Source organism: Lissotriton helveticus, chromosome 3_1 (genome assembly GCF_964261635.1).
Source record: "Lissotriton helveticus chromosome 3_1, aLisHel1.1, whole genome shotgun sequence".
In the NCBI taxonomy this organism is placed as follows: domain Eukaryota; kingdom Metazoa; phylum Chordata; class Amphibia; order Caudata; family Salamandridae; genus Lissotriton; species Lissotriton helveticus.
The window spans coordinates 927,041,358-927,068,196 of NC_136061.1; the positions used below are offsets into that span (position 1 = coordinate 927,041,358).

At 42.8% G+C, this 26,839-nt stretch overlaps 1 protein-coding gene across 3 annotated transcripts in view; it reads right to left on the reverse strand.

The window, feature by feature from the left end:
• The window catches only part of RUNX3 (RUNX family transcription factor 3), a 542,293-nt gene that overhangs the window by 377,839 nt on the left and 137,615 nt on the right, over positions 1 to 26,839 (reverse strand). For all 3 annotated transcript variants that reach the window (XR_013608734.1, XR_013608735.1, XM_078681272.1), the window contains exon 3: positions 5,553 to 5,633. Coding sequence is in view for 1 of the 3 variants with exons in the window: in XM_078681272.1 (XP_078537398.1) it covers positions 5,553 to 5,633 (81 nt within the window). In the remaining 2 variants the exon portion in view is untranslated. The remainder of the gene's footprint in view (positions 1 to 5,552; positions 5,634 to 26,839) is intronic.

The window sequence follows — 26,839 nt, forward strand, 5'->3', positions numbered from 1 at the left end:
GTAATACAGTGATAACACTACAAATGGACACCACACTAGTTTAGAAAAAGAAAGTATCTTTATCTAAACTCGAAAAAGACCAAAATTAAAAAAATACAACATACAGGTAGTAAAATAGCACTTAAAAACAGTTACTTCCAAAATAAAGATTGTAGGAAACAAATAGCTCCACCTGGGGCTATTGCGACGTCATGACAGCAATGAATCCATATTACGGCGCCTGACTGCGAGGTGCGTGGCATCGGGCACGGAGTCACACGGACCACCAAATAAACAATACCTTTGGATAACGAAGTCTATGACTATGCATGGCGTCGTGGAGGTAAGGCGTTGGTGCCGAGGTCGAGGCCGGCTCCCTGGCTGCCACGGGGGAGGCGAGGCATCGTGTCCATGAGGAGGTGACATGTCGATTACAGGACAGGGGAAGTCAGTTGCATCGGCAGTGAGGCATCAGTTTCGGTGTGAAGTTGGCTAGTTCGTACAGTCACCCTTGGCGGTTATCGACGCTGCGATAACAGGATGCAGGCGCTGGCGATGATGGAAATGCCGATAACTGCAGGTGTCAGCAGCCGTCGAATGGGGTAAGAGCTGGGGTGCAGGCCGGGCAGTGCGTCCTGCACTTCACGAGCTTTCCCTTGGCCTCGGTGCAGGTCGTGGTGTTGCTGACGGCGGCAAAGACAGGTTTTCTTGCTTCTTTCAAGTTGCTTCCAGCTCCCAACAGCAGGAACCACCTCCAGATGCCCAGAACTGGAATAGGCACCTCCTAGCAGGTCAGAACTCTCAGCAATAGAGTTCTGTGGAGCTGGGGGGGTGGGGGGTTGTGTCCATGAGAAGCAGAACAGAAGGCCAGCTCACAGAGGCCCATGGAGATTCTTCTGCAAGCAGGTTCACAGCAAAGTTCCAGGCTTTGCCCTTTCCTTGGCAGAAGCAGCAACTGCACGCCAACCCCACACAGCAAAGCGGCAGTACTCCTCCTCACAGCTCTTCTCCTTGGCAAAGGTTCCTCTTGAGTCAAGAAGTGATCTAATGGTCTGGGGCTTATGGTCCACTACTTATACCCCATTTTGTCTTGGTTCTTCTTTGTGAAAGGGTCTCTGAGCTCAGTCCAAACCAGTTCTGTCCTCACTGGTGCAGTATGACCATAGGGGTTGGGGACAGAATTGTGCAAGGGAGACAGACCCTATTCAGGTCAGCTCTGAGTCATCCAGGAAAGGCCAGGCACACCTCAACCCCTCCAGTGGCAGTCTACAGTGAATGCACATCCCCAGTTCCTGTAACTCCAAAACCAGTCAGTCAACTAGGGCTTAATAGGAAATAAAATATTTCAATCAGGATGAACAAATTGTAATAAAAATTTACACAGGGAGCACTTGCACTTTGACACTGATCAGCAGTGGCAAAGTGCCCAAAGCATCTAAGCCAGCAAAAATAAAATCCAGCACAGCATCATAAATTCAGGAGGTAGAGGCAAAAAGTCAGGGGAAACCAAGTCAATGATGCCAAGTCTAACAGGTGCCCACAAATTGTATTGTACTACTAGAATCCTTTTTCTTTTACACTGGCTCCTGTTGCACATTTGGATTCATTTTATGCTGTGCTGAATTTGTTAAAGGTATTTGTACTGTCACAATCTACTTAGCAGATAGAGTCCAAATCCCATCACTTTCCGGGATGGCTTACAGTAAGATCTCAGTGGGTTGGAAATTCCTAATTCTGCCAGGTGAAGTTCTACAGCCACACTTTTCAGCTTCTACTACCAGCATGGTGGACTCTTGCTTCTGGAGATTTACTGCATGCAAAACCTGCTGTTATAATGGCACTCATCAAAAACTCAGTATTAGTTTGGTCTTTTTGTCTGTAGGGTATTTATAAGTCATTTACCAAATAGCACTGGGTTTAGGATTCACCGTTATCATAAGGCTTGATTCTTGTGTGTCTTCTTTTCATACTCCGGTCCAGTATTATTTAATCATGTTGCTTGTAAATTTAGAGTTTTCTGCAAGGTTGTATAGCTTGCAATTTATGCAGACTTATTATACGCCTAGTTTCACTTTGCGTTGAGGGCATTGCTTCAGAAATGAAAAAAATGAAAAAATATCAAACATCCTTTTTTATCTACTTTTGTGCCATATAGTAATTACTTTTTCCATAAAAATCAATCTATGGCAAAAGTGCTTCCGGTATCTACCAGTCCTACATTGTGAACTCTAGCCCCAAACATACTTTTCTGTTGACATTTTTTGGCTTCATTTCCTATGAATATGCTCTTCAGATATGTAAGTGTACCTGTCCAATGCTCCTCTACTTACTTTACTTCACTTTTAATATGGTTGAATTTTTAAGCCTTTCCCATGATGCATGTCAATTCAACTATGCATCATTTTGTATAGCTGTGAGTCAATTTTTGATCTGTATTTGGTCTTTGAATCTTAGAACCCAATTTGTGAAAGATGAGCAATTGCAACCGCAAAAAAAAGTTTTACTAATGTACGAATCTCATTTTTGGGAGTTGATAAAGTTTTACCAGTTCCTAAAATAGGATTCATAATGGTTTCTGAACTGCAATTTAGAAGAGGGAAGCTGTGGGGGTTTCTTCACAATTTTGATTTGGTAACATACTCAATGATTTGCCACCTCAATTCTATTCTCAAACCATTGAAAATTACAGACCGCCAAGTTGGGGTGGTCACTCATTTGTAAAAGGGATGGGATACCCTTTTGACCTCTCCCACTTTTTGAATTATGGAGAACGTTTCTGGGGAAGTCACCAGTTACCCAGGAGATCGCGGCCAATTACTGAGAATCTTTTAAAAGTAGAAAACATTTTTTCAACTTTAGAAGCAGCATAGTTTCTCTAATGGAAATAGGGCTGCTTTCAAAAAGTTTTTTTTAAATTTAAATGCAATCACAAACATAATTTGTGCATGCCGCCTCTTCTGGGATTGTATCCAATTTGACTGAGTCACAATTTGCTGACTACCTAATGAATATTAATGAAGTAGGTTAGATTGCAACCGACTGTGATTCAGAATGTTGTGAATTGACTTATTAGCACATAGGTCACCTTTGAAAATATTATCCTCGTTATAAAAATGCTGGTTGCATATTGTAAAAGAAACAAATGATGGACGGAATGCTGGACAATACAAACATTCACCCCAGTCTCAAAGATCTGGGTTTAATCCATTGTTCTTTTGCTCACCATGCCACCCCAGTTTGGACCCACCCATTTGCAATTCAGTCTTGACCCAGTTCCTCATGGGAACAGTCCAGCCCGAAATGCCAAGCCAAGTCCTTCCTGGTGAGGAAACAAGCATCCTAGGACTGGTTTCGGGGTTTTACCCCTCATTAGCCAGGCTAGCTTGACTCCAGTAGCATGGAGAGCATGGGATCAACGTCTGGGTATACCCGTCTCACTCGTGGTGACAAATGCAAAAAGAGCAAATGATGGACAGAATGCTGATCAATGTCATACATTCACCCCATGCCAATTCCAGTTTAGACCCATCCATATGCAAATCAGTCTTGACCCTGTTCCCCATGGGAAAAGTCCAGCCCAAACTGCCAAGCCAAGTCCTTCCTGGTGAGGAAACAAACATCCTAGGACTGGTTTTGGGGTTTCACCCATCATCAGCCAGGCTAGCTTTACTCCAGTGGTATGGAGATTTAACCAAATCTTTGTGACTGGGGGTGAATGTTTGCATTGTTCAGCATTTCTTCCATAATTTGTTATATTTTGCATTGGTCATGCTAAGTGGGAAGGGTATGCCCAGATGTGGATCCCGTGCTCACTGCGCCACTGGATTCAAGCTAGCCTAGCTGATGAGGGTTGATGCACCAATACCAGTCTCAGGATGTTTGTTTCCGGTCTGTTACAGAGGGGTGTAAAAAGGGGCGTGGCCTAGGACCACCTCTCTGCAACGCAGCCCTGTGGCACTTACTGGAGGTTCCTGGTGGGCTAGTTGGCCCTCAGGGATCCTCAGGATTCAAGGGGACTTAATCCCCTAACTTAAAATGAGCCACAGGGTGCGTTTGCACACTTGTCACATCAGGCCCGCCCCCTCCCTGCACCGCTGTGCAAACGCACCCCGTGGTGCATTTTAAGTTGGGGGACTAATTCCCCTTCAATCCTGAGCGTCCCTGGGGCCAACTAGCCCACCAGGTACCTCCAGTAAGCACCACAGGGCTGCGCTGAGAGGTGGTCCGAGGCCATGCCCCTTTTTACACCTCTCTGCAACGCAGCACTGTGGCGCTTACTGGAGCTACCTGGTGGGCTGGTTGGACCCAAGGAACCTTCAGGATTTAAGGGGACCTAATCCCTAAACTTAAAATGAGCCACGTGGTGCGTTTGCACAGTGGTGAAGGCAGGGGGCAGGGCCTGTTGTGACAAGTGCTCCGTGGCGTGTTTTAAGTTGGGGGATTAAGTCCCCTTGTATCCTAAGGGTCCCTGGTGGCCAACTAGCCCACCAGGTACCTTCAGTAAGCACAACAGAGTTGAGTTGCAGAGAGCTGAAAAAAGGGGCATGGCCTCGGACCACCTCTCTGCAACGCAGATCTGTGGTGCTTACTGTAGGTGCCTGGTGGCCTAGCATCTGGTGTATGTTGTCTCATCGAATGAACTTCAGTTTTCTTTTCTTCTTGTAATATCAGTACTCTTGCAAAGTAAAAGGAAGACATATCATGACTTATTTAACTTTTGAAGGGCGCCAGGAATTTCTTCATTCCCTGCCGGAAAAATAGCTCATCATGTCAGAGCACTCTCTGCCTCTTGAACAACTGAGTCGTGTACCAAAATGGAACTTTTCTGAGCAGCCTGCAAGCCATGCAGTTCTTTACTTTTTACTGTGGCGCTCTTGTGAAGCCTGTGTACTGTGTGTCTGTGCCCATGCATGATGGACCCTCCTTTGCATCACTACATACACTGAGCCAACCCTTGGCAAATGTTAGCATCATTTAACTTGTGGACGTAGGTTCTTGGGAGGAGTGAGGTTTAGCCACTTCCTGGAAGTACCCCGAGGTGTCTCTCTGGAGCACCCCTGATGGAGACTGCTGCAGCGCTCTGCTGCATGCACAAAGGAGCTAAATTCTGATCGTGTGAATACTTACTGCATGCTTTCCTTAGAAAGAAAGGCCATCCTTCCTCCAGTGAAGAGGGGTTTGGCATCAAACTGGCTAGAAATTAGTCTTTGATTGTGGCCTTGCTTATTTCGTTGATCCTGGTATGTCCGAATGTGTTATTATTATTTTAAATACTTAAAACATGATCATTATTAACTTCTTTCTCTTCTTCTTCTTCTTCTAATGATTGATAATCACAATAACAATAGTACCAACAACAACAATAATAATAACAATGATTAATAACAACAACAATACCAATAACAAAACCAATAATAATAGTATTAATAATATTAAATAAAAGTAATATTAATATTAATATTAATCCTCAATTCTCATTGAAGACATCATCATCATCATCATCCCATCCAACCATTATCCCCATGCACCCCTCTGAAGAGTATCGATTTATTGGTCAACTACATAAAACTTACCCATTGACGAAGACACCGAAACAGTTGTTGGACCATTTCTTTCCCACGTCCGAAAACCGTCATTCTCTTTCTTTACTGGGCCTAGGATTTACAAAACGGAAAACAAAAGGTTGGTAATAGTGCCTGATGACCTCAAAGTCTGCCCACATATGTTAACCGGGTTATGATTAGTAGTCCCAAAGATATATCGTTATAATCTGTTCCCTCAGTCATAAACCATAGATGCAATATAATGCATCTGGGGGTATCCTGCTGTCCAAACCTGCTAAGGACACAATGATTACAACACCATCCACCACATTTCTTTCATATAGCTTTAGGTTTTGGGTATCAGTTCTACTTTCTAAGCACCATGTAGCTCCTAGACAAAAGTGGCACTCTAACTCCTCAATTGCTATGGCTTTCTGCTATCTTCTAGAAACCGTTTCTACATAAAATGTTCCATGTCTAATTCAACTTTTAAGACCTTGACACTGTGAAACTTCCAAACCTATTCTCGAATACACGTATTGTCTGGTGTACTTGTCTGCAGCGCTGTATTATTACATGACTTCTACATAGGTCATCAAACACCACGACTGCGGCAGACATAACTACGCTATACTGTACAGCTTACCACAGCTGTTGAATATAGGGGTTCATTTTAATTTAAGTAGAGGTCAATTTATAAATATAGTTGTTATATGCTGCTAGGTTTGATATCAGGACTCGTGAATTCTCTATTAGGCCACAATTCTTCAAACACATCTTTCCCAATTATGGAATACCAGGCACAGGAATCTACTAGCATGGAGATCTCTTTACCGTCCACATAAAATAATGCAGAAGGAAAACTTTTGCATTCGTCAGAGGATACACAAGATATACAGTTGAACTCACTAAATTCTGCATCAAACTCTTCTTCATCTACAGAAATACAATTAACTTTTTGTGGTGAACGACACATTTTCCCAAAATGGCCAGTCTTTTTACATTTTACACAGATCTTATTTAAGGCAGGACAGCTTTTAAAATTCCCCACATGCTCAAAACTTCCACATCTGTAACAGATTATAAAAGAGCGTCTATTGTTAAACCTATTTTCTTTCGTGAAGCCTTCATTGAACCTGTTATCTCTCGTGAAACCTTCCCTTTTAAAATTGGAAACAACAGGTTTCTTTTGAAATGCTTGACCTCTGACAACGGAAACTTCAGGTACGGCTTCTTGGATCTTGACTGACATGCTTTGACTCTGACCTCTTATCTCAGACACGAACTTTTCTGACTGTTCGATCCCTTTGGCTATATTGACTACAGCTTTTAGTGAAGTCTCCGTCCCTAACCACAATCTTTCCTGTATCTTCTTGCTCTTTGTCTTCATCATTATCTGGTCCCTAAGCACCTGTTCATAATTAATTGTTTCGAAGGCACAGGAACCAGCAAGAGCACGTAACGCAGAAATATAATTCTCTATGGTTTCGTTATCCTTTTGCGCCCTTGAGTAAAATTTGAAACGTTCCATTACCGTGTTCACCTTTTTCCCAAATCTAATGGTAAGTTGCTAGACCGCAATTTCAAAAACATCTGTTTCAGAGTCAGAGTCTTTCAAGGGAGGTAAATCAGATAACTCCTTTAGTCCTTGTCCCCCTAAAGACAAGCGTAATAAATCTAATTTTCTTTTTGCCGAACAGCCTTCCTCCTCTAAAACGCTGACATAGGCCAAAAACATGGGATACCACAAATCCCAATCCATTTTCGGGTCTCCTGCCACTGGTAAAAAATGTGGTGGAACCATAATATTAGACATTGCTTTTTTTTTTTTAAGCTATGAACCAAACTAATTAAATGAATTTCTTTTTTTTTTTTTCTTTTTTTAACAACAAAATTATTTTCCTAAATGTAAATAAGTATTTCTTATTAAGCACTACTGCATTGTTCAACTCGAATTTGCAGAATAAGTCACAAAAACACCTTTTGACTGTGTAATTCAAAGTTGCACGGTGTGCTTCTCAACTCTCCCAATCTAAAATGGCCGAAGGACAATAGAAACGTCACTCCCAGAATGCTCTTCGACTTAGACGATCATCCGGAGAGCTGATGCTGACGTGTGGGAGAGAATGGAGGAGTCAACGTTCTACTGCGCAGTCAAAATATGTGAGTAGCTTTAACCGCCTAACTTCTATTCCTCTTCATTTGCGCACTCCCCATGTCGTTAACTATTCTCTTTTTGTGTGGTTTACACTCAAATATCAGCCGCGGGTGCCATCAAGTGCACAGATTGTTAACTGCCGCTGACACAAACACCCGCTTTGAACACGGACACAGGCGCTCACTCTTCAATTCTGTCACGAACAACTAACACTGCCGCAGGTGCTATCAATGCACATACTGCCTTCCGTAACCCGCCGCTGGCGCTATCAATGCGCTTTTAGTAAATGAAATTTAAAAGTCTTACTTCCCGCTGGAACTCATGTGAACGCTGTTCTCCTCGAAGACTCGTTTTTTTTTTTGTAGGTTGCTCCCATCCTCGTCGCCAGTATGTAATAAAATGATGAGACCTTCACACCAGGCGCAGTCTTCAGATAGGTTTATTCCAAGTTAGGAGAACAGCTTAGACAACCACCAACTGCCCACACAGACAGTCCAGCTCCAACTGACCAGAGCTGAGTGGAACATTCTATATTCCAGAAGCTCGCGTGCTGGAGCGCACGCAAGCAGCATATAACAATAGTGATCACTCCAACTCTGGGAGCCTCTCTATTTCATCCCTCTTTGAAGAATCAAAAACACTGAACAAACTATTCCAACTCCTTTCCATGAACCTAAGTCACACTCTCAGTTTTGTGCTGAAATTAAATCATCTGAAGACCCAGAACCTAAGATCTCCTTCCTGGTTCATGAGCCCTGCCTGATATTCTTTTTCTGGTTATAATTATTCATATTCTTTCAGAAGGATATCTCTAGAGTTGTTTTAGAACTTTCTTCACCTAGATTTAACTTAGCATAAGCAGAAAACGGAAAATGTCACCTCATACAAGTTTACCACTTTTGTCAAAATAAAGTATACTTTCGTCCTCGCCGCTGGCATGTCATATGGTAACTTATGATGGCGCAACCTCTGAGATGCCCATCAGTCTAGAATAATACTGGGACTAAATACTGAGTCATGCTGGTAGGTGTTTATGGCGCTAGCGTGAAAATACAACATGTTTTTGGATTACATCATCATCTCCTACTTGGTGCAATTGGTCAGCTCTTGATTGTCACTTCTGCTCTTCTCATCTGCTCCCTCCCCGAAGCCTAACCCTGTCATGTATTCACTAAATTAAATTAAAAGAAATATGGAACTGAGCTGTAAATTAATGCAAATATTAAGTTTAAATGGTTTCATTAATTAATGTATTTAATTAATTTATATTCATTTTTAATCGTAACGCATAAGCAAACTGTAGCCCCAAATCCTTGTGCGAGATTTAAAGGTACTTAGGGGTCATTTAGAGGTTACCAGATGTGGGGTTTCTGATAAAAAAAAAGATGGCTGCCCTACCCTCCAATCTTGTGGTTTCCTTTTTCCATTTAGAACGTGGGGGGATGTAGGGTTAATTCCAGTGAAGGCTCAGAAAGCTTCCCCGGTGGAAACCCTTGACCTGGCAGTCACCCAGCTCTACTTAGGATAAGGCAATGGTCAGGGTCTGCATTGCCAGGTATAATGGTCCCACACAGTGCAAGCAAACAATTGCCATGATGCACAAGGGGATAGGATCTCTTTGCACGTCATTGTATGTTTATATTTCTCAAGCAAACACTTGCTATGGAAGTTTGTTTCAGAAGAACCAAAAGGAATGCCGAGTCAGGTCAAATAGTCTTGGCACCTGCTTGCCATTCTCTTCAGGCTTCAGTGCCCTGAATCCATTGAAATTCCTACCAGGCAGGCGGGGATCTCCAATGATGGTGGGTGATCCTCCACTGGCCTCGTGGCATGATGGCCCCTAAGCAAACGTTTAAATGAACCCTACTGTTTTATAATACATTTGATACATTATTTATTGTGATCTTTATAATTAGGTTTTACTTTTAAAATAACATTTAAAATCCTTATATACTTACTTAAAAATTGTTATGGGGCCATTGAGGCATGGGACAGCGACTCGCTAATCCACCAGGTTAGTAATGGACCTGGTCTATGCTGCCCTGGTGGAGGAAAGTCCATCACATCGAGAGATCTCCAGTTGCCTGGATCTCTCTGACTTAAGTGCATTGGCTAAAACTAAACATTAATGGCCCTTACAGCGGGCATGGTGGTCCTAGGCAGGGAAATCCATAACAGTTGTAACACCCTAATTAGGGCAAATTGGCCATCATTGCAACCCGGCGGTTCATTGGTAGATGGATCATCAAGTGAAAAATGTCTTCCATCAGCAGAAACCCTAACATTCCTACACCCCTTAATGGGCAGAGGAATCCGTAAGATTGGCAGAATGGGGCATCCACTGGTTTTTGGCAGATAACCCCGTAAGTCCATATGGAGTGGGCCAAGTTATGGTAAATCTACACAATCTCGTCTGAAGGAATGGTAACAGTCAAAGAAATTACTGTCATTAGAAGAAAGAGTCGCCAGCATTATTGCTTTACTACTACCAATCTTCCAGGCAATAAAAATCAAGCTTTTAATAAAATTAATTTTATAATGGACTTTGCAAAAATCTACCTTCCCCATCGAAATATTGAAAAACAGACTCTAAATTAACTACTTCGGTTTTTCTGACCCTATTTTGTGTCGAGGTTACTTTTATTCACAAACATGCCTTATCCAGAGAAAAAGCTACATCAATCTATACAATGAAAAAAATCATTTTCAGCTAGTCACTCTGCGTAAATACTAACCTTGACATTTACTATGTATCACTTTTAAACATTAGACACCCTGCCTTGTGGGTCAGTCACAAGGCCCACTTGGGGTTGACATAGTGAATGTATTAATGTAGATTTCGCTACATATCAAAACAGTTTCTATTATCAAGATACTTTAGCTCAGAGCCTTTAAGGCCACATTGATAGGCCTGAAGCCAGTCTGTGCAAAATTACAGTGAAGCTCACAATGTTATATATTTGTTTTCAGGATGTCTTTATTGGCATTTTTAGATCATAAAACAACAATACAAAACATAATATGAGAACTCCAGAGTTCTCCAATACTCATTTTCAAGGATACAATATATTCCAATTCCAAGGAAAGAAATCATGTCCGTACAGGAGCGGGACAGAGGGAAAGAAGGGGTACAAAAATCAGTATACACAATCACATAATATCCAATAGTCATTGGGGGATAGAGGGACCCAGTCAGCAACCCACATAAAAAGCTCTTTCCAGGTAACATTGAGTGTCCAGCTCACAATGATATTTCACTCATATTCAACTTGTGGATTTCATCACCAACTAACTGTGGCTTTAACCTAAAAGTTAAATAAGTCATTTGGATTTAGCCAATTTTACAATACGTCTTTATTGTCAGAGTTCAAGTGCTATGAGTAAGACTGGCAGTCTCCCAGTACCCGGAGTACATATGCCAAAAAACGAGTACAAAAAAAATCTGGGAAAATCACAAAAAGATTAATCAAACATATGTTCCTCTCAGACTGAATGCAAGGGTAGACTATTGAATCCCCATGATAGGCTGCTCTTCTCAGGCGACTGAACATAGAAGTGACTCTTGTCTCTATCTATTCTATGCTTTCCTGGACTTAGTGACAACCCCCTGTCAGGCTCTGTCCTAGAAACTAGCCTTATCCAAGGGAACCCCCAAAAATATGTGAAGACCACCACAAAAAATCACATTTTGTGAACTAGTCAGGACCATTCTTCAACTGACTGGTAACGGTCCAAGACTTCAATCTCTTGTTGTGTGTCCTGTGATGTGTGTAAATGTTCTATTCTCCTTGTATCAATTTTCTCTTAGGTACAGGCTCCAATGCTTCATCAAGTAAGGTCGCTGCGCAGTAGGTAGGCCCTCTGTCCTGCACAATGCATTGGTTATTACACCATCAACTGTCGTTAGAACCTCAAATAGAGGTGGCAAAGTGGCATCTAGGCAGGCACTGAACAATCAATGTCAACTTCTCTGTAAGAATATGGTAGTGCATCTCTGTTTCCTTCTCGCTGTGCTCCATGTCTCGCGCCGTGAATATCGAATAAGAAATATCAGGTTTAAACCAGACGGGCATCCACAGTTCACTGCTGAATTCACCTAAAAAACACCACCATAACAGGTTGAAACTGAGGCTTGACTACAGCCTGGCTCAGTGCGGAGCGAGTGAACGCCATGCCAGAGAGAGTGAACGCCATGGGAGGGCTACTGAATCTCATGCTAGCTGAAACATACACCATGAGAATTTGCTCTCTGGCCACATGAACGTTCTGGTCCAACCATCCTACAAATCGAAGCAGTTAAGCAGCAGCAAGTTTGCGGTGCTGGCCTCCGCTTCTGGAATGCCTTACCCCTCAATATCAGATCCTGTACAGGCCTCCTGAGATTCAGGAGACTCCTTAAGATGTGGATGTTCATTCAGGCATATGAATAATTCACCAGGACTCAGGCTACTCCTATATATAGCGCCAAGAAACCAACCGGTGTATGTGCGCTCTACAAATAGTTTTAACATAACATAACATGAGAAGCAGATGGAGAATGAACAGCCAAACTAAACCACATAACAACAGAAATCCCGCCCCCATGCAACACTGTTGGTTGGAGTGGCTTTGAAGCAGGAAAGTATAGATGAAGCTTGGAAAGTGCAAAAAACACAAACTAACTAAACAAATATTCATAGAACTGCCAAAGTAGCATCAATGATGGAGTGTTTCAGTAGTGTGTACTGTTCAATTAGTGAGGACGGTAATGACGAAGGCAGCAAGAGGTTAACGCGGTACCCCTGCATGCATGCTTAGACAGTGCTACCAGAATGATGCACCACAAGAGCAGTGTGAATAGGATTAAATCACTTATTCCATGAATAACAGGACTAGAGTTTATTGGTTACATGAAAGGCCAACGAATGACAATAATTACAGAATACAGATGTGAGGACACCGTCATTGGATTCACTGAAATCAAAGTGCCAATTATGTTTGATTACTTTCTTTAAGAGAAGCTTAGAAATTATTAGCAACAACCAGATGTAAATTTTATGTCAAGACCAGAAGCTTCATATTAGGCATAAAAAATAAATCGGATGAAAATTGTGCGTTGCATTCACAAAGAACGTTTCCGACGGGCATAGCAAACATTTAAGAAGAGAAATGGCAAGCGGTTGTGTGAAATAAATGTTATTAAAGATGCTGGGTTGCACATAAAATATTTTTATAGAGTGGCACAGCTAAGTCGGGAACAAGGAAACAATAGGAAAAAAAAGTAGACGAAGCAGTTTATATGAAGTTTGTATTTAATCCAGTTTCCATGACACTGAGAATATATGTGAAGGACGCAAAAGAAGTTGTCTACCTAGTTGATTGGCATTTCCGATTTGCCTTACCGACTCGTCAGTCACATTTGTGGGCGGCTAAAGGGCCCGTCTGCCACAGCAAGTGACCTGAAGGAGGATGTGTGAAAACCCCAGACCCGGGGCTCAGTCTGGGAAACACGGACCGAAGAAGAAGCGGAAAGCGCTCGCGGCCGTCAGAAATGGAGAACTGGGCCCGCTGACTTGCACGTCACTCTAACTGTAGCGTGCGGACTCGAAGCGCTGTGGTCAGGTTTGCAGCTTATCTCTGACATGCAGTTTCAGCTGTTTCCTCTTGGCCCTCTCCATTGACGGTGTGTCTGAATCTGATGTCTGGCTCCCATGTGGCTGCGGGGACGATCTCCGTTGTCAGCTTTATAACGTTTGTCCAAAAACAGACATTATTTGAATATGCATTTTCTTCCATGCTGGTTTGTTATTGGCTTTGCAAATGGATACATTTTATCACCGGCCAATTATTTTGCTTATTTCAACATTACTGTTACTCGAAGCCTATGAATAAAACATCATTTTGAAAAGAAAGTAATAGATAAACATCTGAAATAGGTACTGTCACCACGAAAATCATATTGGCAGCAAAGGTGACTTTATGTACCGTTTGTACTATTGACGAAACCGCAGGAAGTGGCATTAAATTAACTTTGACCCCGGAACTGGGACAATGTAATACATTTTATATGATCTTTCTTGAAAACTACTTGTGGCTATATCATGTTACCAATGATTTCCAGCAAACATGAACAAGCATCTAACTCTGGCAAAGCTAAAAGCAAACTAACTTTTAGAAGAGCACTTGACAAAGCGGGTAAACGTGGGTCATCACGTTTCTAAAATAGCCACGCGTTTGCAAACAGCAGGATGGCAGTTGTAACTGCTGTCTCAAACCAGCCTGAGTTGTCGCCTTAGATACGACAGCTCAAATCCTTGAGTAAGAAGCTGCGTTGGACCTCACTAGATCGGGGGAACTATGGAAAGCATTCCTTTGGGTTCAAAGAAAAGGTATGAGGAATTACATTTCTCTGGGTGGAGCAGAGTGCAGTTACAAATTTAGTCAACGTGGTACTACTTTGCCTGCAGGTCAAATATCCCTAACGTAGTTTTCTGCAAGAGATCTTTTCAGCAAAAACATCAGAGAATTTTTCTGTAGAAATCAGGATTAACTAGGTTTTCACCACATTTTCAAAAATAAAAAACATTGGCACCCTTACCAAAATTTCAAAGTAGGCATAATTTGAAAAACTTTCCAAAGCTGTTGGAAGGGGAGTCCACTATTTGTGCACACCCTTGTCCTTTGGTCATTATTAAAATACAGATTTTGATATTTAATAGATGCCACAGAGAATGGCATAATTCGTACCGAACGTACTGCATTTTAAGGTAGTTAGTAGTGTGATGGAATAGGAAGTGTGAGCGACAGGAGACCATTTTTATACAATGTGTTATGCTGACAGACGTGATTAGCTCTGCAGGTCCCTTTATATGTTGGTACTTTATTTAATCTCAGCGAAGTAACAGATGTGGATAAAAAGTGAGGGGGATAAGATATTTGTCAGGATATGCTGTTATACAGTCCCCCTTCATGTGTTTGCCATTGTGAGATGTCAATAAAAGAGTTTTACTGAGATGGACTGGATTGTGACTGAAATGTTTCCTACATGGTGTACAGTCATCTAGACAAAGTTTGTCCAGAACACCACCACTATACATCAGTTACAAGGTCCATATTCTTTGTGATTCCTTATCAGTTGTGTCCAGCAGTATACATCAAATAAGTATACAAGGAAAAGCAGTTTCCAAATTCTTTAATCATTCACAATTCAGCTTGAGCACACAGCAGACGCGTGTTTCATCGAATGACAACTTTTTCAAGGCTTGACCATGCAGTAGTTGATAAAATACAGTCTCAATACAACGGTCGCACTGGACTGAATCTACTGTCTTTGGATGAAAAATACATCAGCATACAATGCTATGTATTTTATCAACTGCTGTATGGTGAAGCCTTGAAAAAGTAGTCATTCAACCAAACACGTGTCGGCTGTGTGCTCAAGCTGAATTGACTCCAGTGGCAAAGTGAGCAAGGGACTCACGTCTGAGCATACCCTGCCAACTTAGGGCGAACAAAGAAAAACCAAGACAATACAAACACTCACCCCCAGTCAACTGATCTGGGTTTAATCCATCACCGTTCTTTAGCTCACTCCGCCACCACAGTTCAGACATTGCCATATGCAAATCAGTCTGACCCTGTGCCTCATGGGAACAGTCCAGCCCGAACTGCCAAGCCATGTCTTCCCTGGACCGGATTCAAGCTTCCCAGGACCGGTTTCTGGCATTACAGCCGTCTTCAGCCGGGCTTGCTTGATTCCAGTGGCAAAGTGAGCAAGGGACTCACGTCTGAGCATACCCTGCCAACTTAGGGCGAACAAAGAAAAATCAAAGGTGCTGATGGACTGAGCGTTGACAATACAAACACTCACCCCCGGTCAACTGATCTGGGTTTAATCCATCACCGTTCTTTAGCTCACTCCGCCACCCCAGTTCATACATGGTCATATGCAAATCAGTCTGACCCTGTGCCTCATGCCTATCCTGTGGAGGACGAGGGTTAAAGTGATAAATTGATGTACAATATCATAAGGTGACATGGATTATATATAAGGCTCCATGGTTTCCGTTTTTACAGATTTTTACAGATAAATACAGACAGAAATCATTAATTTTCTTGTCTGTATTTATTTTTAAATGAAATAAAAACGGAAACTGGGTTGCTTTTTTAATAATTCTAAATACTGTCTGCCAGGCCAATAGATGTCTGGTTTGATAGGTGAAGGGGGTTAAAAAAAGAAAGGAATTTTAGTAAAGAGGCTTTGACAGTAGTAGATATGTACAAGATAGATACTAAAATTTGATTGTTTTCATATAAATGTGATTTATCTTCAGCAGGTGTTCACAGCACTGAAACCTGGCAGATATTCCAGTATGAGTGCATATTTATTGGTTCAATAAATGTGGAAATATACAAATTTTAGCTTAATTTTTCCACAAACCCCCAAAATAAAATATGGATAAATACAGATGCAATCAGCAAAAAAGAAATATGGATAAATAGAGTCGTAAATGGCAAAAATTAAATACCGTGAAATCGGTAACCCTAATTATATAAAATTGATAATGAGAGGTCTGTCATAAAGACTAGAGTAGCTCTCCTCCGTTTTGTGGTTAGAGGTGAAAGGTAGGGTAGGCATAATTATGTGTGTGGGGGGTTATCATTAGAGTCCCATGTGTCATTAGGCAGGTTTCAGATCTTCAGCTACAGCATTGCAGTAGGTCCCTCTAGTATTGATTTGAGTGGCATATCTTATGTTTGGGATAGCGTAGTTATTATATCCCATCTGTATGTCGAAGTCATTGAGAGGTTATGTTTCACAGAGCTTGCCAGTTTTGACCAGGTGCCTTTGTCTGTCCTCTTGACATGGTGTGTTGGTTGTAACTGTTCCATAACTCTGGACTATGCTTATATTGCTAGACATGTTCTAATTCTAGGTTGTATCCAATGGAAAGCAGTTGATGCGATTATCTTGGGAAAAAAACATGATTTTTACCTCTCGTCTGAACTTTAAATGCTACTAGATGCTTCAATTCTTGACTGGCAATGAATTGCAGAGCTTGGTGGCTTGTTCAGCGAAAGCCACAGAGGCAATCACCACATCTGGACTTGTAGATATCTTCAGGGCCAACTGTTTCTAGAATGATTAGTGCACCACCGGCCTAGTTGCAACATGTGAGGTTGAACCATCTAATGCAGTCCAGTAATTGGCTTAGATAGATGTTCAATATAAGAGGAAGGATGATTGACCCCTGAGGGATGCCACAGTGAGGGGGGTGAGGGGCGTATACAAAAGTTGACCTGAAAACCAAGCTCTCTCTGTCTTTTAGGTGTGAGCAATCATTATCATCATCATCATCATCATAATAAACTTTATTCGGTTTTAAATAAAACCATAAAAGTTGCACAACAGTAATTCAATTTAAAACAATCCGTGCTTGATCAATAGAAGAGCGCCATAATTACAGTAGAGAATAATAAATAGTTGAAAAAGGCCAGAAGAAAACATACATTATTGATCCATATTGTTCCTGTAATTAACACAAGCTTTTAAAAACCCCAGTATAAAAGGTAAACAGTCTTCCTTCAATATTTTCAAATACATCATTGTGGGCCGAGCCTGGTTAAAATTCATTCTTTTTAAAATTGGGACCAGGAATTGTTTTAGAGGGAAAGCATAAAAGTTACATAAAAACATAAAATGCAGCATATTCTGCGGAGACTGATTGTCGCAGCCGCAGGACCCTGCCACCATGCCTCTAGTAAAACATTTGGGTCTGGCAAGTAGGAGGTGAAAAAGGTTCAACCGATGCCTTGTTAGCAGAAATTTATCATGCGTAGACAGAATGAATGAAGCTAAACTTATAACGTGCAACTTTGCCCTACGGGCGTCAAGGCGCCTAACCAGACATAGTCCAGGGTCAGAGGGCATGCTTACTGATAGGCCTCGATGAAAAACCGCGTTTTTAAGACTTTCTTAAAAAGGGCCAAAGAGGGTTGAGTTTTTAACTCGGAGGGGAGGGCATTCCACAGTTTAGAGGCCATAGAGGAGAAGGCCCTTCCGCCCCATCTGACTCTGTTTGTTCGAGGGACAGATAGAAGGTTCTCAGAGGCAGAACGAGGCTTCTGCTAGGAATGTAGGGGATCAGGAGGGAGCCAATAGCTTCAGAGCATCCGCCAGATAGGGTACTGAAAACCAGGCATAGAATTTTAAAAGAGATCCTGGACTGGATCGGCAACCAGTGCAGACTCTTCCTGGCGAGAGTGGCTGAAGAGGTATTAGGGACACCCAGGACAAATCTAGCAGCCGCGTTCTGGATAGTCTGGAGGCGTTGGATAAGGCTCTTATTAATGTCTGCATACAGTGCGTTGCAGTAATCCAGCCGTGATGCAACGAAGGCAACCACGGTCTGTTTGCGGGCTTGGGGGGAGAGATAATAGGCGATTTTCCTGAGAATCTTAATGACTCCCCCACAGGTAGACACGGTTCTGTTGACCTGCTGTGTCATGGCCAGTGACGTATCGATAATCACGCCCAGATTGCGGGCTGATTTTACTGGCACAGGACAGGCTCCCAGAGAGGGGGGCCACCAGTCGTTGGACCATATGTCTTGATCTTTGCCAAAGATCAAGACCTCGGTTTTCTCTCCGTTCAGCTTCAGTGAGTTTAGGATCATCCATTCGGAGACTGCCTGCATGCAGTTCCTGAAGCTGAACGCGGAGGTACTCACCGAGTGGGAGAGGGACACCATGATCTGGGTGTCATCGGCGTATGACACCACCTCCATCCCGTGCGATCTTACCAGCCTGGCAAGTGGGGCCACATAGATGTTAAAGAGGGTCGGACTCAAGGCCGACCCCTGTGGGACTCCACATTGCACAGGCTTAGCAGGGGAAAGGAACTCTCCTAGCTTGACCCTCTGCTCTCTTTGGTTGAAGAAAGAGGTCAGGAGGCTCAGTGCTGGGCCCTCCACCCCTATCTCCTTTAGCCGAGCTGTTAAAGTCGAGGGAGACAGGGTGTCAGAGGCTGCGGTCAGGTCGAGTAAGACCAGTAAAGTAGTCTGGCCTCGGTAAACCTTTGATCGAATGTTGTCTACCACTACCGTGGGAGCCAACTCGGTGCTGTGGAATTTTCGGAAACCATGCTGAGATTGATCCAAAAACCCAGAGGCCTCAAGAAAGGAGGTCAAATGCTGATTAAGATGGGATTCAAGCATTTTTGCTGGGGCAGGCAGCAGCGATATCGGTCGAAAGTTTTTAAGGGTTTCGGGATCCAGAGTCGGCTTTTTAAGTAGCGACTTCACTATGGACTTTTTCCAGGCTGCTGGGAAAATGCCCTGAGTCATGGCACGATTCATTACCTCCAAAATAGGGGGCAACAGGTTTCCCTACATTCTTTCAGGATCTTCAAAGGGCAGGGATCCAGAGGCGAGCCTGACTTGGTTCTATTTAGGAGAGAGTCTAGTTGCTCAAGGGTACGGGGAGGGAAGTAGGTCAGGCTCTTAGAGGGAGCTTTTCCCCAACATTCTAAGGTAGGTTGAGTCGGGAAGGGAAGGGGACTCATTAGGACTCTCTGTGCTTCAAGAGTAAGATAGATGTCCGCAATTTTAGTGTGGAAAAACTGCGCGATCCTGTCGCACAGCTCTTGGGAACCTATAATGGGATCAGGAGTTTGTAGAGAGCACAGTGAGTCAACGATCTTAAATAAATCCCTAGAGGAAGTAAGGGACGTTGTGAGCTTAGAGAAATAGGCCTGTTTTTCTTTAATGACCCTAGCCTTGTAGTCTACAAGCAGAAGCTTATGTCTCTCTCTATCTGTAGAGTCCCAGGTTTTCCACCATAGTCTCTCCTGCTTCCTACAGCTCTGCCTTAAGAGCCTAAGAGGCTCAGTAAACCAGGGGGCTGATGGTTTCCGCCTGGCTGAATAGCGATAGGAGGCAGGGGCCAAAAGATCTACTGCTCTGGAAATAGAGTTGGCAAGCTCCAGCGCAGCATCACTGGAATCCTTCGTGGATGAAATAGTGGCCTGCACTATGAGGGGGGCAAGAGAGTCGTTCGTGATACCCCTATAGTTCCGTTTAAGTTTTTTGTTCGTGAACCCAAGGCACAGGGAGGGGGAGGGGAAGGGTTTCAATTCCAAAGGAACCGTCAGATGGTCTGACCACACCAGGGGGATGGGTGGGCCCGTAGAGAGTCTGGGGTCATTGGAGAACACCCTGTCTAAAATATGGCCAGCCAGGTGGGTGGAGCTATTTACCAGCTGGCGGAGGCCACAAGCGGCCATAGGGTCCACCAAGGAAAGGGTATCCTTCGAGCAGAGATAATCTAAATGAAAGTTTAGGTCCCCCATAACCGTAAGGTGGGGTTTGCCAAAGTAGGGTTCTAAAATTTTAAAAGGTTTGTGGCTAAAACTGGATCTGGGGCCGGGGGGTCTGTAGATAAGGAGACCCGAAAAGGACGCTGAGGGAGAAGAGGATATAGAAAAGTGAATAGCCTGAAAAAGATCTGATGGAACGAGAGAGTTTTAATGCGACAGACAGATGAGACTTTATAGAGAATCGCAAGACCTCTGCCCCTGCGTCCTACTCTATCCAATCTGTTTAACGCATAGCCCTCAGGGATAGCGTGCAGGAGATCGGGACCAGAGGATTCAGACGCCCAGGTTTCAGTGATAAAAACCCATGAAGGGTTCCTGGCTATAACAAAGTCGTGGAACGCGATATTATTCTTAATCAATGACCTGGCATTGATGAGAAAGCCTCTTTCCATGTGAGTGGTAAGCGTGGAAGGTGTTTTAGCCAGAGTCCGTCTTTTAGGGGAGTAAGGAAAAGAGGGCTCAATATGCCTAGAGTAGCAACAACATATAGGTGAACAAAAGAAAGCTTCCGGGGTAAAACTATGGTGGCAGGGTAGGAAGAAGGGTTTGAGTGCGACTATTTCCTTATAAGCATAGGACCACGTTACCTGGGTGCCCAGCGATGTTGTGGTATCCTCCCTGCGCAGCCCATCCTGCAGCCCGTCCTCAGCACGGACAGGCGCAGACGGGTTTAACTTTGGCGTAACTTCGGCGCATATTCGCTGTGCGCATTTGCTGTGCGCCCCCATAAGCTACTGATCTGTCTTAGGGGTTGTTTTAAGCATAATGTGTGTTTGCACACTAGATTTCTCAACCTCCTTGGCTTCCCTCTCAATATTCCTCTCTAATAAATAGGCTGCCTTAATTGCTTCCACATCCTTCTTTACAATGGAGTCAGGATTAATAAATAAATCCCCCCGACCCAGGCTTTCTAGACTTCTCTTCACATAATTCAGCCACGGGATACATGCTGATTTATCAAGAGCCATACAATCTCTTAAGATCAAATGGGAGAGAGGGATATCTGTATTCAGCCAACTTTTTAACCAGCAGGTAAGGGGATGCAAAGATAGTTTATCATTTAAGTAAGAGAACCCTAATTCCTCATGAGCCACCATATTAGAAGTGCCCCGGGGAACACATAATAAGCGCTTCAGAAAATCATTTTCTGATATTTGAAGGGTCTGTCCAGCATTATAGCCCCATAGTTCGCTGCCATAAGAGGCTATGGACAGACTTTTTGCCTTATGCACTTGCAACATAGCCCCTGTAGGCTTCTTCCCTATCTTAGAAGCGAAATTAAAGACTGTCGAGTTCGCCCTCACCATGTTCCCTTTTGTTTTCTGCGATAGTGGGCCCCAATTCATCTTATCTTCAAAAAGGACCCCTAGATATGAGAACACGTTGGTACGTGGAATTTTTGAGTCTCCCACTTGAAATTGATAATTCTTCTTAACCCTGTGCCCTACCTGCATGACATACAATTTAGAATTATTAATCTGCAAATCCCTTTCTAACATAAAGCTTGAAAAAGCAGATAAAAGTGTTTGTAGCCCATTTTCAGTCCTGGATATGAGAACGGCGTTGTCCGCATAAAGCAGGACAGGAATCCCGCGCCGTCCTACACTCGGGTAATCTGCACCAATAGTCCTTAAAACCTTATCCAGGTCATTAATATAAAAATTAAATAAGAAGGGGGCCAATATACAACCTTGCCGGACAAACTTTTTAATGTTAAAATCCCTCTTGACCCGCAAACCCTGAGAAAACCTAACATTGGCTTTGGTGGACTTGTGCATGTCCTCCAGGAAGTTAACAATACCATTATCCACTCCCATAGCCCTCATGGACTGCCATAGCATCCTCCTGTTAGCACAGTTGAAGACCGATGACAGATCCATGAAGGCCAGATGGATGGTCCCAGAGTGTGCAACGGTATACTTGATCGATATCAAGAACAAATTGAGACATTGAGCTATAGTGGACCGACCACGCACAAAACCGTATTGAACTTCGGATAAGATCATATTTTCCTCAGCCCACAATGTCAGTCTCTGAAGAAGGACCTGCCCTATCACCTTTACCACAGAATCAATTAAAGAAATAGGTCTGTAGCATGATGTACTATTTCTGTCCCCTTTTTTGAAAACAGGAACTATTGTAGTTGTTGCCCATGACTCAGGACAGCCGTGCTGTACTGCCGCATTGAATACCTGTTCTAATAACGGGGCCCAAAAGGAAGGATCTGATTTAAAAAGATCCGGGGGTTCCCATCCGGTCCAGGTGCTTTACCCACCGTTAATCCCATTATACCTTCCTGGATTTCCCCCATCTCAAATTTTATTACTGCCTCATATGTGTCATGAGGCTCCCTATCACTATGTCCATTCCTGATATCGAACATAGATTCAAAGTGTAATACCCACTCCTCCTTGGTTATGTAGGATTCAAGGCCCTCCCCCCCATCCTGCGTAAACAGAGGCCTGTTCACAACTCCCCAAAACTTTGAGCTACTTCTAAGGGTGCTAGATTCTAGCAATTCCCTCCATGCTTCTTCTTTTAGTGCTTCCTTTCTAATGGTGAGGGCCGCCTTATACCCCCTACGACAGTTTAGAACAGCAGTTTTATTTCTGGTTTTTTTTTACAAGGCCTCCCTCAACATTTTTGCAGCTTTGGAGCAGTGGGGGTCAAACCATCCAGGTCCCGACCTAACATTTCATTTCGCTGGGGTAGATAGAAGCATGGATACCTTAAGTGAAATGATGTGGTAGGCATTTAAAATCTCTATTGGCATAGATCGCTCCTCTAAACAGATGGACAGTTCATTGCTACATACAAATTTAACCTCATTGTAAAATATTTCTGGAGTAACTTGAGACCATTTTAATCTACGTCTACCATCAACTAGGAGTAGTACACCTTATTCACTTCCTCTATACCCTTATCTGCCAGTAAACCTGACAGGTACAGTGTTAGCGGATTATGGTCACTGAATTAACTCCATGAGATTTTAAAATTCCTAACAGAAAACTGTAATGAGGGTGGAATTAAGATATAATCTATAAAAGATCCCTTTCCCTGGCCTTAAACGTAGGCACAATATATTTAGTGCAAGGGGCAGCTAGAGACAATGTGGCCATCAGATCTAGTTCATTAATCATATCGTTTAGCATCTCACCTTGAGCCAAATGCTCAAAGTGAAACTCGTGTATTCGTGGGCAACCTAATTCCGACAAACAGGCCGTGAGAGGGTCACCACATGGGTGTACATTAAAATTACCGGCTACCAGGAGGCTATGGAGACTAGCACTCAAAGATTGTTTTATAGCATCCCCTAGTGCAGATAGATTACTACACTCTGTTGAGGGCAAAAAAAGAATTATGAAAACTAACAATACCCCAATTCATACCTCCCTTACGGGCCATTATCACCTGAATATCAAGATGAGAGATAGGCATCGGCTGTAATTTACAGGTAATCGCCACAGAAATATAAGTAGCCAAACCGCCTTTGTGCCTCCCACTCCTGGATGGTCTAGCTGGAACAAAGAAAGCCTTATAGCCATCCAGGAGTAGGTCATCATCTAGAGACAACGTCTCCTGTAGGCAGATTACCTGAAATTGTTTAATAAAAGCTACCCATCTGGGATCCTGTAGTTTCACTGCTAGCCCAGCTATATTCCATGATATGAAGTTATTGGGGAGGTCCCTTGTAGGTCTTAGGGTTACAGCCCCTTGATCCTGGGTCAGTAACACCTGATCTGGCCCTATTAAGTTATGACCCCCCAGTCATTTACATTCTTTAATGCCGGACAGGGTATCAAACCTATTCTGTAGAACTATACTGTGAGTAGTGTCAACCGTCCTATCTACGGGTATCAGTGGATAGGCCTGAGGAATGGAATGGAGACTGGGATATGGTCAACAATCAATTTTCAAATATGCCAAGATGATAGAGTCTGTGTAGTAGCATCTGGTAGGGAACAGTGTCAGAAGCAGTAATGTAGCCATATCGCTGCTGTCCACTGTGAAGTTTAGGTTGTCTCGTATGGATATAAGGGCTGATGATGAGCCTCTACCTTGTCTGAATCCACATTAGTTGATCCATCAGTTCAGTTCATAGACTTTATTTCGATAGAAATATCACAAAAGCCGTTACATGACACAATAGTGGTGAATTAAACACAGTATAAAAAATCTTTAAAACAATTATATTAGCATTAAATCACTTGTATTCCATTAACAGGGATATACATTAAGTACTTTAAAAATCTTGATAATACAGTTAGAACTCCTAATACATGAAGCGTTTATAACATTTCATTCACCAGCGCAGCAACACGGAATTACCAATAGCTATGTGCAAAATGTACATTGGACGCCAAATTATAAAGTGCATTGTGTGGGAGACATTATATAACCAATCGTTTCACAGGGTAACCTATTTGAAGTGTTTATTATTCTTGCCCAGCGTTAGATACTTAAATGTGCTTTCGAACGAATAACCCACATCCGTCCCAAAAATTTTGCGACAGCAATAACTATCTGTTCTTCCAATGAGGTAGTCAGAATCCACACTGCCTCATTGCTCATCCTAGTTCCCATCATCAAGTTACTTTTCTAAGTAGAATTGGAGAGCTGATTTACAATTGCTCTTTGAATACTTTACCTAGGAATGAGCTATTGCAGGTGGGTCATGACCCTCCTTGAGGAGTGGTCTAATGTAAGATATTTTTAACTTAGGTGGAAAAGATCCAAGTGATGGAGCAAGGATTCGCACGTAAAGCGACTTGCTTGGATCAAGAACCTCAAGTAACGTTAATAAAATGTAATCAACCTGTTCGTATTACTAATATTGCATATTTTACACTACACGGGGGTGTCCCAGCGAAGCTTGCATATGTGTTTACTAACCGTAATAAGCTTGCCTCTAAAATGGCCGCTGCTTAGCGGGAATTTCTTCTGCGCATGCATCGGTCACACTCACGTGACGTGACGTACTTGCAGTTCTGGTGGGAAAACTTTGCGCCTGCGCACTAGTTTAAAATGGCTGCTTTGTGTTCTCACATGTCCGATGCTTGCACCGCTGCTCTTTGCTATATTGTTCGTCTTGCACTAATCCTAATGCTATAGTTAATATAAAGTAAGGGGAGTCATATAGGGATTCCTGGTATACAATGTATTCATTTATTTCTATGTTCTAAATTGTTTTCCTTTACTTTTCATGTGGCGAATCTTTTGGGCCTGGGAGGTGTTTGAAATTCCATCTTAGAAGTCCCTACTGCGCATGTCACCCTGGCAGAGGGAAGAAAACCTTGTACCAGTGGAACCCAGCCAGCTGGCAGCCACAGTCAAGATGCTCATGAGGACCGACCTGTGACCCAGCAGGACGAAGCCGAGATGTACTGCATTTGAAACAATTGTAATAAAATCTGTGTGTACCATTGTTAGGTAGAGACCTATGTCATGGGAACCCCAAATTCAATAGGTGGTCCCAAAAGATGTAAATTGGGGCTTGTAAAAGTCAAATCCTGGTTTGGTGTGTAGACCTGTCCTACTTGTGGACCAATCGAAATTGGGGATTCTTACACTTGCAACATTTGGGGGGTGGTACACTGACCCGAAAACAGTATAACTAGCCTAGGTTTAGCTAGAGAATTCGTCCGACTTGTCCGAATAGCTGACCTGTCACTGACCCAACGCACTCTATAGGTGACTGATACAGAGAGCTGCGGAGCACTCTGTCTGTAATTTCCAGAGACTCAATCGGGGTTTTGGAAACCTTAAAGTGCTGGCGGAGCACTTTGCTGGGGAATTCGATAACCCAATCGGGGTTCTGACTGATAGCTGCAGAGAGGGTGTAGCGCAGGCGTTGCTACCGAACTGCGGGTGCTGGTCTTACCCTGGTGATCCTGTCCTGATCCTAATCTGGTTTTCCTGTGCTGGGGTTCCATTCTGCACCTGCTGGCCTACTGGCGACCATTTCTTCTTTGGGTTTCTCCTGTCCTTAACTGACCCGTGGCCAGGGTTGGTCTTCACACCGTACTAGGTATATATAGTGCTGGGAGAACCTATTCTGCATCCTTCATTCTTTTCCTTTGCTTTAATAAAGATGTTCTTGCATATTGATTTTTCCATATTTCCTCTTTTGGTTGACAAATGATAAAATCTTACATTACAGTTGTTATATTAGCATGTTCCATTCTTCCCCTCCTATAAGAGAAATTGTGACGTATAGATGTTCCTTTTCTTTACCTTCCTTTAGCCTAAGTAACGTGATTACTCTGGAATATTAGTGTGTTCCATTTTGCTTTCCCTATAGTTACATGTTACCTTCGAGCTTCCATAAACTGACTATAATTTTCGTGCTTTACCCACTGCTGTGGGAATACAAACTGTAACATTCTAGCATGTTCCTTATTTTCCCCGTCCTTTAGTTATTCCAAGCCAAGTATAAAATTCCTGAAAATTCTTACTAGCATGTTCCCTGTCTTTACCTTCCCTTTAGAGTCCTAAATGGTTGGTTTTATTTACTTTCTCTATGGATATGTGCTCTTTATAATCTTAGTAATTGACAGTTTTACTTGCTGTGAACCTTATGCTTTCTGAACTTGACGAAATCTAGATAAAGGTTTTAAAACTTCCTGAGTCTGTGGTCATTATATGAGTGCAAATAGAGTAAAAGGTATTTTGTATTTTGGTGTCTGCCTTTCTTTTACAGCTAGCTCCCTGATCCATTTGTGATCATAGGTACCCGTAACAGTGGATTGGTAAGTCGGGTACATTGGAAATAAATAGGAAGGAACTGAGTTACTGGTAGTAGAG